The sequence below is a fragment of the Psittacula echo genome (assembly GCF_963264785.1).
Source record: "Psittacula echo genome assembly, chromosome: 1".
Classification (NCBI taxonomy): domain Eukaryota; kingdom Metazoa; phylum Chordata; class Aves; order Psittaciformes; family Psittacidae; genus Psittacula; species Psittacula echo.
Genome location: NC_137735.1, coordinates 86,428,658 through 86,440,229, shown reverse-complemented (window position 1 = coordinate 86,440,229; position 11,572 = coordinate 86,428,658). Strand labels below are relative to the sequence as shown.

Below are 11,572 nucleotides of genomic sequence, written 5' to 3'. Positions count from 1 at the left end.
GTGCACTGCCATATGATTTCTGCTCCCCATACACCTCTCACAGCAGTCTCTTGCCTGGTTTCAAGAAGGGTTGTGCTATGTGTACTGATCTTGGCTCCGTCCACTGCTACACAGCAGCCACTGCCTGCCTTACACCTGGTGTACACTGCTCCATGGCATAAAGCAACAGCTCCACAGGGAACTAAACCAACACACCTTGTCCTCAGGCTAAACCCTTCAGAACCAGTTTCTCATGCCTGTTAGAGGCTGAAGCTTAGCAGAAGTACTGCAACGCAGAGGAAGCTAATGGGTGGGTTAAAAAAAGCCCTGAGCAGGCAGACGTGGAGATAAAGGAAGGATTTCTTTTTCCCCCCGTTGTTTTAAACATCAAACTGAAAATACAGTTGTACAATCACTTTTCAAGAAGTAATACAATGAGTATGTTGGAACAATGGAAAGGGCTGGAGAGAAGAGGCAGAAACACTAAGAATTAAGCCTTATTAAACAAAAAATATGGCGTTTTGAAATGAAACACTGATATCAAAACTATGATCTCAACTGAAGGTAGACATCAAGTCCCCCAACTCCAACCTTCCTATTCCACACAGTTAAACTCATGGGCATTTAGACCAACAGTCTTTCTATAGCTTGCTGGACAGACTGGATCTGAGGCTTTAGCTGTGATCCCTCCTTGATGGTGATGGAGCAGGCAATGACAGGCCGGGAAACACCACATGCCCGGCCCAGGGCTTGCTTGGAGCGCACAAACACGTAAGGTACGTTCTTGTCCTCGCAGAGAAGAGGGAGGTGCAGGATGATCTCCAAGGGCTCTGCATCTGCTGCCATCACTATGAACTCTGCGATCCCTCTGTTCAGTGTTTTGGTGGCTGTAAAAGAGACTGAAGAGTAAGTCTAGATCCTTCTGGAAAGCACATGTAGTGAAAAATAACTTCAGGAGATGCAGGAACTGGCATGAGCAAGGAGATCTAATGCTACCGTGAGGACAGGCCAGAGGAAGATGGCAGCTGTAGGGCTGAGGAGGGTTGTTTAGCCTGGAGAAGAGGGGGCTGAGGTGGGAGCAAGGGGGACATAGCTGCTGTCTCCAACTACTTCAAGGGGACCGCAGAGAAGACAAAGCCTGACTGTTCTCACAAGTGCGCAGTAAAAAGGACAAGTTTCAGACTGCTGCCTGAAGATGATCCTGGCAACGTGCTGGAATTTTATATTCACACACACCTCCATGGGGGTTTAAGCCATGGGAAATGGGTCCCAAGAGATTGTTTCTATCCATAGGGACTGCTGTTTTAAAAGTCTTTAACTAGACAAAACCCCGAGCAGCCTGATCCAACTGTGAGAGGAGCCACTTTCTGAGCAGGGTGCATCAGATGCACCCTCAAACCCAGATCTTTCTTATGATTCTGAACTGGGCAAGCATCTGGTAGTCCCAGTGCCACACAATGAAGTACCCATGATCACAGGACATACACCAGGAACACAGCTTGGGCATCTACCAGAACTGCATGTAAGTGCTGAAGAGATTTCAGCTTAGTTCTGTCCCAGAATATTGCTCAACTGGGACCAGAATATTACTTAAGCATGACAAAAGGACAAGGAAGGAGACAGACCCTTGGAAGAGCCAGACCTATATAAAGTTAGGGGTCCACAGCTAGACAGAAAAGACACTCTCTAGCCACAACTTCCTGCAAAATCCTTGAGATGATTTCCAGCACACTTTGCGACACACGGGTCTCACCTTCATTGGCTCCCTTGCGTAGCTGCTTGTAGTTGCAGGATTGCTGCACAAGATCCAGGAGCGTTTTGGTGAGCTGTGCATCAGCCAGCGGGTAAGCTTTGGGATTCACTTCTGCTTCGCTCTATAGAAAGGAAAAAGTAGAGTTACATTAGGAGCAAAAGGGGCCTTGCTCAGAACAACACCGCATAGGCATTGAGTCCATCGCATATATTGACTACTGGAGTCACATCACTATTCTCATCTGTTGTGTGCATACACTAAAAATCCCACTGCATTTTATTTCTAAAGAGGAATTTCTCTGGGATTCCAAGTTAAGAGTGTCTTTATCCACACTGCCAGCTTACACCTCATAAACTAGCAGCAGTGAATGCAATTGCAGAGCAACCATCAGGCATTTACTACTACGGCTACTATATAAAATGAAGCATTTCAGTGCACAAATTAACAAGCTCGGGCACGAATGTTAAGGAAATCCCGAGAGAGCACATACCGGATTGATTTCTGCCAATTACACCTCTAAATGTTAACAGAACATCCACGGCACAGCGGAAAGCTAGCGAGGCCACAGGCGGCATTAACGCCCGGCACTGCCGTAGCGGCAACTTCCCAGCTCCCATCGCCGTGCCCCAGTGCCGCCCTGCCCGCCTGACGAGCACATACTGCAGCACCCCGAGTGCCTCAGCACCATCAGCCCCCCTCAGTCCCCCGGCTTCCTCCCTGCGGGGAGACCCGAACCCGGCCGCGGCCTCCACGTGCTCGCTGTCCCGCAGCCGGGGAGGCGCCGTCCTTCTTCCCCCGCCCCAGGCACCCCGGCGCGGCTTCCCCGGAGCAAAATGACAAGGTGGAGGCCGGCGCCGGGCCACACTCACCATGGCCGCGGCCTGGGCGCTGCAGCACGGCGCGGCACGGCACGATCACTCCTCTCGGCCCCAGCGCGCGGACCGGAAGCGGAGCGGCGCCGCCGGAAGCCAGGCGGCCAGGAGGGCGGGGCGAGCGGGAAGGGACCCGCTGTACCCCGGTTGTCCCCTGCAGCCGGGAACGCGGTTGTAACACCCGGTATCGGCCGGCGGCGCTGCGGAGCCCCGCCGGGCCACGCTCAGCGCCTCGGGGCCGCTAACCGGGACCCGCCGGCAGCGGCGGCGCGCTGAGGCGATGGCGGCGGGGTGCGCGTGGCCCGGCGGCGGTCACGGCGCTCGCTGGTCGCTGCCCCTCCGCCCGCCGCTCTGCCTCGCCTGCGCCGTGGAGACCCTGGGCGACGGCAGCGCCTCGGTGGGCAGCGCCCGCCCCGCCGCGGGGCGTTGCTGGGATGGGGCACCCCCTTTCCCCTCAGCAACCGCCACTCGGCTGAGTCTGAGGGGGGCCAAGTGTTGCCGTGGCGCTAGGCCAGCGGTGTCACCGCGGCTCCCGGGCCCTGTAGCACTCTCCTTGTCTCCCTCGGGGTGTGGGAGCAGCGGGTGGCCCTGGCCCAAGCGCTGACGGGTGGTTGTTTCTTGATCCGTAGCTAGTGCGCAAGAGGCACGTCCTCTCCCGTCTCCAAGATGCCCTGACCTGGCAGGCGCTGCCGGTCATCCAGCTGCTGGCTCCCGACGAGAGGGTCTGCGTTCGTTTGATAGGAACGCTCTTTGGTAAGAGCTCTGCTGTGGCCTCATGCAGCAGCAGGGAGAAGGCTAAAATCTGTATTTGTGAATAGGTACATACATGAGAAGCTTCTCCACATTTAGAAGCAAAAAAGAACCCAAATCAAAAGAATATTGAGGTACCCAATTTTGTACTCCTACCATTCTGGGTTAGGTGTGTTATGAGCTGCGTGTGGGAATCTGCCTGTCATTTGGTTTAGAATAGGTTAATTAACGCCTTCTTCCCCAAGAGCAGGGTTGGCATGTTCATAAAGCTCTTGCAGTTTTCCAGAGCATCTTGATGTTATCTGTAAAGTCTTTCTGAAGAACAGAGGGAGTGCTTGGTGCATGGCTCTTCCCTGAATGCACTCCATTCTGGTCTCATGCCTCAGTGCTCTCCTCTTGCTGAGCTGTGGATTACATGAAGATCCACACAGAAATGAAAGTGTGAGCTTAAAAGGGTGTTGCAGGATTTAATATCAAATTAAATGCAAAATATAAATCTACATGGTGATTTTTTTTTTGTTCACATCATCGCTACACGTCTGTAGGAATCCTGGTAGCAGCAGGACTGCAATAGCTGCTTCCTTCTGCTGCTCAGCCGCGCAGCAGAACAGCGTTCAGCGGGATACCAGAAAATGCCTTTCCAGTAACGGTCTCAGTGAGCTTGAGCGTCTCCTGCTGGTTTCTGTTTGCATAGCAGTGCTGTGAGAGCGGTCTTTGCAACGTCTAAAATCTTGATGGAAAAGAAATAATGGTCTAAGTGAAGGAACAGTAAGGAGGAAGAGAAAGGTGGAGGGTATGAATGTGAGTGCCTTCAAAGAGCAAATATACTGGATTCCTTTAATTCCACGATCTCATTTCTGCATCACAGCTAATTCTTGTTCAGTGGGGAAAGTGACTTACAAGCCCCCTGCCCTGCCTTGATGCACTGAATAACTTAAGCAGTGTTTTCCTGGTTGATTTCCCAGCACAAAATGAGCTGTGCATGTTTTGGAAGCAGCTTTGTTAGAACTTTGTGCAGGTTTAGTTCTACCTGTTGCACAAATTTTGATAAGAGTGCTGCCTGTGCACATAATCCTACACAGATGTGGAGGGCTTATGGCCAATTCTGTCCTATGCTGGATGACCCGAACACGAAATACCCCAGAAGCTCTGCTTGCATTTAAATCCTCTTGTTTGCTTTTAAGTAGTGATTATCTCTCTCTTTGTGAAGCTTTACAATTGAATGGTTTGGGGACAGCTTTGGGATTTTACTGTACTTGGTGTAACTCTAGAGCAGTTGGAATCCTCCGCAGTCTAAGCTTGGGGCTACAAACAGTGACATGCGTTTTAGACAGAGCTGAATTGAACCAAAGTTCATTTGGTGCAAGAGTGTAAGAGGGACCCTCAAAGGTTTGACCAATGCTGTGGAGGAATTATTAATAGTAAATTCAGGAAAATACATTTGTTTCTGAAGTGAGAATATTGGGATAAGCACAGGCAGAAAAAGAGGGTTGAGAGAACAGGTGTAGTGTGGAGTGTTATGTATGAGAAGATGGTGAATTTCAGGTAAGCTTGGATTTCATGCAGCTGATATTGCAATGTTGACTAATGCTGCATGCAAATTCTTTCCAAAGTGAAAGGAAGTTACTGAGGACAGGGCAGATGAGACAGGGAATAACTAATTACATCTGTAGTGTCATAACATTGCTTTAGTTGGTCAAGTTTCTGAGAGGTCATGGGGTCTCCAGAGAGAGGTAATTTGATTGGATATGTTGAAACAAGGGATTTGGTGTGGCAAAAGTCGGGGTCTGAACCAGATGCCTGATGCTGTAGGTACCTGAAGTTGGAAGGAGTTGGGAGGTAGAGTTTCTCACCAGTTGTGGTGTAGTAGAGTGAGACAGTGGCTTACTTTAATATATCAAATTTTATGCTCTTTTCATACAAATGACTTGTGAAGCGATGCCTTCATGTTCAATTTAACATGGGAATAGTTTCCATATGCTTTAAACCTGATGTTTAAATTTTAAACCTGTGAGACCAACTTTGGTCTCAGGATTTTCAGTGCTGTGGAGGGAGAAGGCTGTTCATGGTAATACATATGAATGGAAGATTGAAAGGAAAACTCACAGCTGGGCTCAAACTTCTGTCATTCGGGAGTGTTGTTTCAGATGTAGGATACAGGATATGCGCAGTAGAGACGTGGGGATGGTAGTAGCAGTTACATATTTACTTAGATAGGTGGAGCCATTGGTTTCAGCTCTAAAGTACATAAAAAGTTAGCAAGAGAACAGAGTGCATTCATTCCCATGCGTCCCTGAGAGTATCCCACTTTCTCTGACAAAGTCTGGCTGCTGTCACGTGAGGTGGGGAAAACAAAACGTTTTTTCTGATTCTAAAAACAATCCACAGCAATCTTTTTACGAGAAAGCATTATGGCACCGATGATCACAAGCAGGAGTGAGGCCCCTGACTGATTGTGGCTTTATCTTTTAGGGATGTTGCATACTGTGGAAGACAGCAGCGCCCTGGACCTGTTCATAGAAGGTGAGAGGCAAATGCCACATCTCAGTTACTGGCAGTTTGTGAAGGAAAGCTCTGTCTTGTCTGATAATTATGGTGAGATGCTCAGCTTCTACATAGCTTGAACTAGGCAGATCATCTATTAACCCAGCAGTGATGAGCACACTGTTCCAGGGGAGTGTGTGCATGTTTAAATACTTAGCATTTCTCTCATAGGTAGTGTGTTTGCCATGAATTTAGTGTCACATGGGTAACAGTGGTAAGCAATGCTTCATCTTTGGACCTAACTGAAGTCTCAAGTCAAAGGTAAGTCTTCCTGTAGGCTTCAGTGAGCTTTGGGATCTACTGCTTTCTCTTGGGGTTTAGCTGTACAGGCTGCAGATCTGCTGTTTGTGAGCAGTCCTTCATTTGAAATCTGAAGGAAATATCTGCAGGGCTGACAGAGGAATCTCTGCAGTCCAGTTTAACCTTGGGCATCTCTCCTGAGTCTAGTGATATTAGCAATGCAGGGTTTTCCTCCTTTCATCTTTCCTGGCTGGACAGGGGGCTCCTTCCTTCCAGAGGGGTTTCAGTTTTCAGGCACTTACTTGAAGTGGTGCAGAACAGGTAAGAAGCCTTTCTGTCATGTTACCAATCTGTTGAGAGGTGGGTGCTCTCAAACAGAGGAATTTTAACTTAGTGTTAGCCAACTCTTGAAAGTTTTCAGAGATTCTGAGAATTCAGGGCAAGAAAAGGCCGATAAACCATATAGAAATCACTTGTCAAGACATGCCTCTGCTGAGATGCTCTTTAGTTAAAGTAGGTCTTCTAGGTGAACCTCCAGTATTGCCCTGGATACATCAAGGGATGGTGAACCCAGCAGTCTCCAGTATTTGTTTTTATAATGCTTTCCTAGAATACAAAACAAGAGTGTGTTTTGCAAATGAGTCATGCCATGACGACAAGATACATCCAGGAGGGCCTTACCAAATCCTATAGAACAACGTTAGGGGCCTATTGTCAAAACTTTATCTGCTGAACCTTCGGGTACCCAGGTTCTAAAAACACCAGAAGAGGAACTTTGCTTCCTGAACTGGTCCACTTGTATATGTGTGGAGGCAGAGGCAGCCTGCCAGCATCAGGCAATTCCCTCCTGATTTAGTTAGGGAAACCCTGGGTAACGTGTAATCAGTGCCTGGTAAACAGAGTTTCTTGTTGATTCCTCTGACTAGGACAGAGCAGGCAGAGTTCTTGAAGTTGCAGTGAACCAAGAGTAACAGCCTTTTCTTGAGGCTGAGGAGATGAACAGTACCACAAAGATGACTACAGCTTTGCTTTCTGGCAAAAGAAATTCTGGCGAGGAATGGCTGATAGACTGCACTGTTGCCTCAGGGGCAGTAGCAACAGGAGGAGGAGCTCTCAGTCTGCATCTAAGGATACTCAGCACTTTCAGTTCTGATATCTTTTTTGGAAAGAGATGTTTTTAATTTTCACACTGTAGGAAGTCTGCTTTTTTTACCAGTTTGGGGGTTTTTTTATACTTTTAAGCTGGGGCTTTGTTTCCTTCCCTTCCTGGTTCCTTACATTTAGTTGGTATCCTGATGCTCGCTTTGTCACTTGCAGTTCATTTCCATGGATGGTTTGTAGCGCAGCTTGAACAGGACTGCTGGAGTGTTGCTGCAGGGAGCTTGGGCTGGGCTATCAGAAGCAATGGTGATGGCAGTACCCTGTTCTCTCAGCAGCTCTGTGCTCATTTAGTGTCTAAGTTCTTTGCTCGCTGGTCTGCTAAAGCTCTGTGGAAGATGGATTGTGAGTGCTCTTGTGTGTGAATTACTGATCCTGTTCTTCTGCCTAGTTCTGGTGCGGCTTGTAGTGGAGCTGAAGTCAGAACAGTACTTTCACTGCATTTTGGATGAAAGCCAGAAAGAGGTCAGTGAAGATGAATTCCTTGCCCTTCCTTTTCAGTCCTTCAGAGGTTGAGGAGATGAGAATGAGTGGCTTTGCAAGGCTGCAGCTGCTGCACTGGGATGCAACCTTCTCTGCAGTGGAATGTCATAGTGCCAGCTCCCCTGCTGTGATTTTGACCATGCTGGTGTGGTCTCTGGAGTCGTCTTGTTGTTTCTATGATGCTTTGCAGCCACATGACTTCATGATGCTCTTGTAAAGCCGTGTGGCTTCCTCAGATACTTCTTTTCCTATCTTACTGTTTCAGTGATATGAGGACCTTTACCAACCTGTGCCATGAGTTCTCTTCATTCATAAGTTTGTGATGGTCCCAAGGGGTACAAAAAATTGGGAAGTAGCAAAAGTGGTTCATCTGCTCATGTAAGAACTGGAGGGGAGAGGAGGAAAAGAAACAACAAGCAAGAGATTTCTTGGATTAACTAAAGATATTTTAGAGACTTAGTGCTGTGTTCAGGGTTTTCCTGTGGCTTACACTAAGTGGTGAAGAGAACCCAGCTTAGGAAAAGATCCTATTCTGGAGGATTATTCATCACCAAGAGCTTGCTGGTTTGAGTGCATTTCTGTCTTTGGACTCTGTCCTCACAAGTGAAATATCTTTTTTCACTGTCTCTTCTACAGCTATGCAAAGCAACTACCATGAGAGGCAGCCTGCCCACGTTCACTCTCTTGGGCAAGCTGGCAGATGCCATCCCAGGCTTTGCTGATATACTGGTGGTAGAGCACAGTGAGTAATGTGTCATGCACCACAGCAGAGTAATACTCACAGCCCTAATACACATATGCATGCATGAACCCTGTGTGAATTCATGAAGGTTATGCAAGAAGCCTGACCAGAAGTCAGAGTGGTGTTCAGGTCTTCTGGGTTGCAGGTCTTCACAGCAGGTTTGTCATTGTGCTTTCAGCCAGCCTGGCAAAAACAACCTCTGTGAACTGGGGTTTGTGGGTCTGCCTCACAGGCAACATATATATAGCTTTTCTTTCTTTCATCCAGCCCCAGGGGGTCTGGTGAGCAAAGCTTAGCTGTTTGTGGGAGTAACTGGGATGATGGATACTCATATTGTGAACAGCGAGCTCCTCTAACCATTTATTACTATACCTCTGCTCAGAGGGACAGATCGTGGTAAACATATCACTTAGTTGTGGCATCATTAATCTGCACACAGTCTGTCCAGTGGGCTTTTGCAAGTTTTCAAGAGAAATAGGTGGATGCTTTCAAGAAATCAGTTCATTGCCGTGCATGTTTGCCCTTTCTGTTCCTAACACTAGGTAATTTAGTGGATCATCTGCTGATGGGTTTGGCATACCCAAATGAGGGCATAAAGGCTGCTGTCTGCTACTTGTATGGCAAGCTGTACTCCTCCCCTGTTGGCACAGAACGGCTCTCAGCCCACTTTGAAGAGAGGCTGTGTGGTATCTTCTTGAATACCTTGGGGCGTGCACAGACAAAGGAGCTGCAGATCAATTGTTTGGGTAAGGCATTGCTGAGAGAAACTGCAAGGTGCAAGGGAAGGCTTAGGATGAGGAAGAAATCTTTGACTGATTTAGATGCTGTGATGTGGATTGTTCCCAAGAGGAGCTTTTTTTGCTGCTTGTTTGAAGCAGTCAATCCTTTCTGTTACTCTACAGCAATCAAACAGACCAGACCTGCTGCTGAACTCCTCTGTTGTCCCTCGAGCCTCATGTTTACCTAGCACTGACTAGTTTTCAGAGTCTCTTCAGAGCGTGCACTGTGGCCTGGTCTGTCTCAGTTTGATGTTTCATCCTAGGAACAGCCCATCCCTCGAAGTTTCTGAATGCAGACACTGTGCGCAGGCAAGTGGGCTTTGTAGAGCAGTGGAATGGAGTCTAACAAATACAGTCTTCAGATGTGAGGCGTCATGTTGTTTAGGTTAGAAAGCTAATGTGGAAGTAGTGCTTTCTTGCATTTATGCTTCCAACTGCACCTGTCAACTGTTGCTGGGGAGCACAATTTCAGCCTTTCTGACACTGCTTGTTTGTTAATCATCCAGGGAATTCAGCTTTCTTGTAGGAGGTAAGCAGGAACTGGATTGCTCCTCAGCTCATCTACTTGGCTACTATAAATGGATGATGATTTCCTTTGAAACTGGAATTCTATAGCTCAGACAACACCCCTTGTGAATTTGTACTGACATGTACTGATGATTTGCATCAGTACCTATAGCAGTGATCCACCCTTTTTATACTGAGGGCTTTTGTTGTGTGTTGATATCCTTTAGCTAAACACAGCTGTTTCAGTAAGAGACTGTGGAAGTAGAAGAGGAAGATAAATGCCAGTTCTCTAGGAAGTATTTCAGGGAAAATGTCTAGTTATTGTTGGGTCAGTGGCTGTAGCTTGGAGAAGAATGCAGGTCAAGAGCTCTCCCAAGAAACACTTTAAGGAATGGGTCCTGGAGCATGGAAGATGGTGCAAGTAGAACGCTCCTAAGACAGCGTACCAGTGTACATGCAGGTCTCTGAGAAGGAACAGGGAGCACATCATACCCAGAAAAAAGCATTAGCAACAAGGGCTTGCAAGACATGAGGCTCCTGGCAGTATCTGAGGACACAGTGAGAAGCAGCTCACTGAACTGGAAGTGAGCACCTTTGTTGAGTGCAGGAAAGGGGATGAAGTTGGCAACAAGTCTTAGGCTGTAAATACTCCTCTGTTTATATAATCCTTGCTATGCCCTGTATGGTGCTCACTCTTTCTCTCCCTTCTGCAGGTTTGCTAAAGGAGCTGCTGAAATCTGACCATTTTGTATCCATTCTTATGAATAATTCAAAGCCTGAGGAGGCATCTGAGAGCCCTGATGTTTTAGAAGGGGAAAATCCATTGCCACTTGTTCTCAAAAAGGTGATTGCTGAAGAAGTAGCGAATTGTCAGTAAATGTAAAGACTTTGCTGGCCTGCATTGAATCCTTATCTGAGGCATTTGAGTGTGCTGTTGCCAACATCAGCAATAGAGGTTACAGTGGAAATGGGGACACTCCCATAGATCACCTCATTTTTCATTCCTGCATCCTGGAGGGGACGAGTTTTACTCACACTTGAGGTCTGATACAGCACTTGCAGTGCCAGCATGACTAAGCATGGGGCAGAGCTATTCTTGCTCATAATCTTCTCTGTTGTGGTTCTCATTTTACATTTTTGGAACGTATTTGGTCCAGTGTTTGATCTTGCCTTAGCAAGTTTAATCTGTGAAATACATACCAAAGGAGAGATCTTAATTTATGTTTTGTGTTTTAAAATGTAGAGGAAACTGTTTCTTACTCATATCTGCGTAGTTGATTTCCTCTCTCATTTTGACTTCTGTTTCACAACAGCTTTTGTTGACCAGAGATGAGATGTTACAGGCAGCAAGTTCTCACTGTATGGCTGCAGTGCTGGTTCACTCTCCCAGCAGATATGCTCCTGCTTTTATCCATGCTGATGTCCCAGGTGAAGAAATGCGGTAGCATCTTACTGTTCATCTGCTAATATCAGGCACTCCTTGGCTGTTTGTTTTAGAAATCAGTCCGGCTCCATGAAATCTCTGATGGCATAATGTGTGTGGTGACCATTTTATACCAGTAAAAATGGCTAATGTGATTTAGGATTAGAAATGGAAAGTAAATTTTCAACTGAAAATATAGAAGCAGCTGCCACAGAATGGAGTTTCCACAGCAAGAATTTGATGAGTCCTTCAGGTCAAGGTCCTTCTTGCAGGACCTTAGATACAAGCCAAAATAGACTGGGGTTCCATCGTATCCCACTAAATACTGTAAATTTATACAGA

At 47.2% G+C, this 11,572-nt stretch overlaps 2 protein-coding genes across 2 annotated transcripts in view; one reads left to right on the top strand and one right to left on the bottom strand.

Moving 5' to 3' along the window:
• Nucleotides 1-321: 321 nt before the first annotated feature.
• SNU13 (small nuclear ribonucleoprotein 13) lies at nt 322-2,709 on the bottom strand. The gene is made up of 3 exons (XM_080620248.1): nt 2,602-2,709; nt 1,733-1,853; nt 322-866 (listed from the first exon to the last, which is right to left on the bottom strand). The coding sequence occupies exons 1-3, from the start codon at nt 2,602-2,604 to the stop codon at nt 604-606; spliced, it is 387 nt and encodes a 128-aa protein (XP_080476374.1). The 5' UTR covers nt 2,605-2,709; the 3' UTR covers nt 322-603.
• Nucleotides 2,710-2,884: 175 nt separating this feature from the next.
• Nucleotides 2,885-11,572, top strand: part of MEI1 (meiotic double-stranded break formation protein 1) — a gene marked incomplete at its 5' end in the record, with an annotated part of 46,433 nt that continues 37,745 nt past the window's right edge. The window contains 8 exons of the mRNA XM_080624287.1: nt 2,885-3,001; nt 3,234-3,357; nt 5,827-5,877; nt 7,688-7,761; nt 8,416-8,521; nt 9,064-9,267; nt 10,521-10,651; nt 11,121-11,235. Coding sequence (XP_080480413.1) covers nt 2,885-3,001; nt 3,234-3,357; nt 5,827-5,877; nt 7,688-7,761; nt 8,416-8,521; nt 9,064-9,267; nt 10,521-10,651; nt 11,121-11,235 — 922 coding nt within the window. The remainder of the gene's footprint in view (nt 3,002-3,233; nt 3,358-5,826; nt 5,878-7,687; nt 7,762-8,415; nt 8,522-9,063; nt 9,268-10,520; nt 10,652-11,120; nt 11,236-11,572) is intronic.

Bases quoted from the DNA above. Each gene is read 5' to 3' on its own strand.
- SNU13 (XM_080620248.1), bottom strand. The intron at 867-1,732 runs GTGAGACCCGTG...TCTCTTTTACAG, and splicing joins ACGCAAGGGAGCCAATGAAG to CCACCAAAACACTGAACAGA.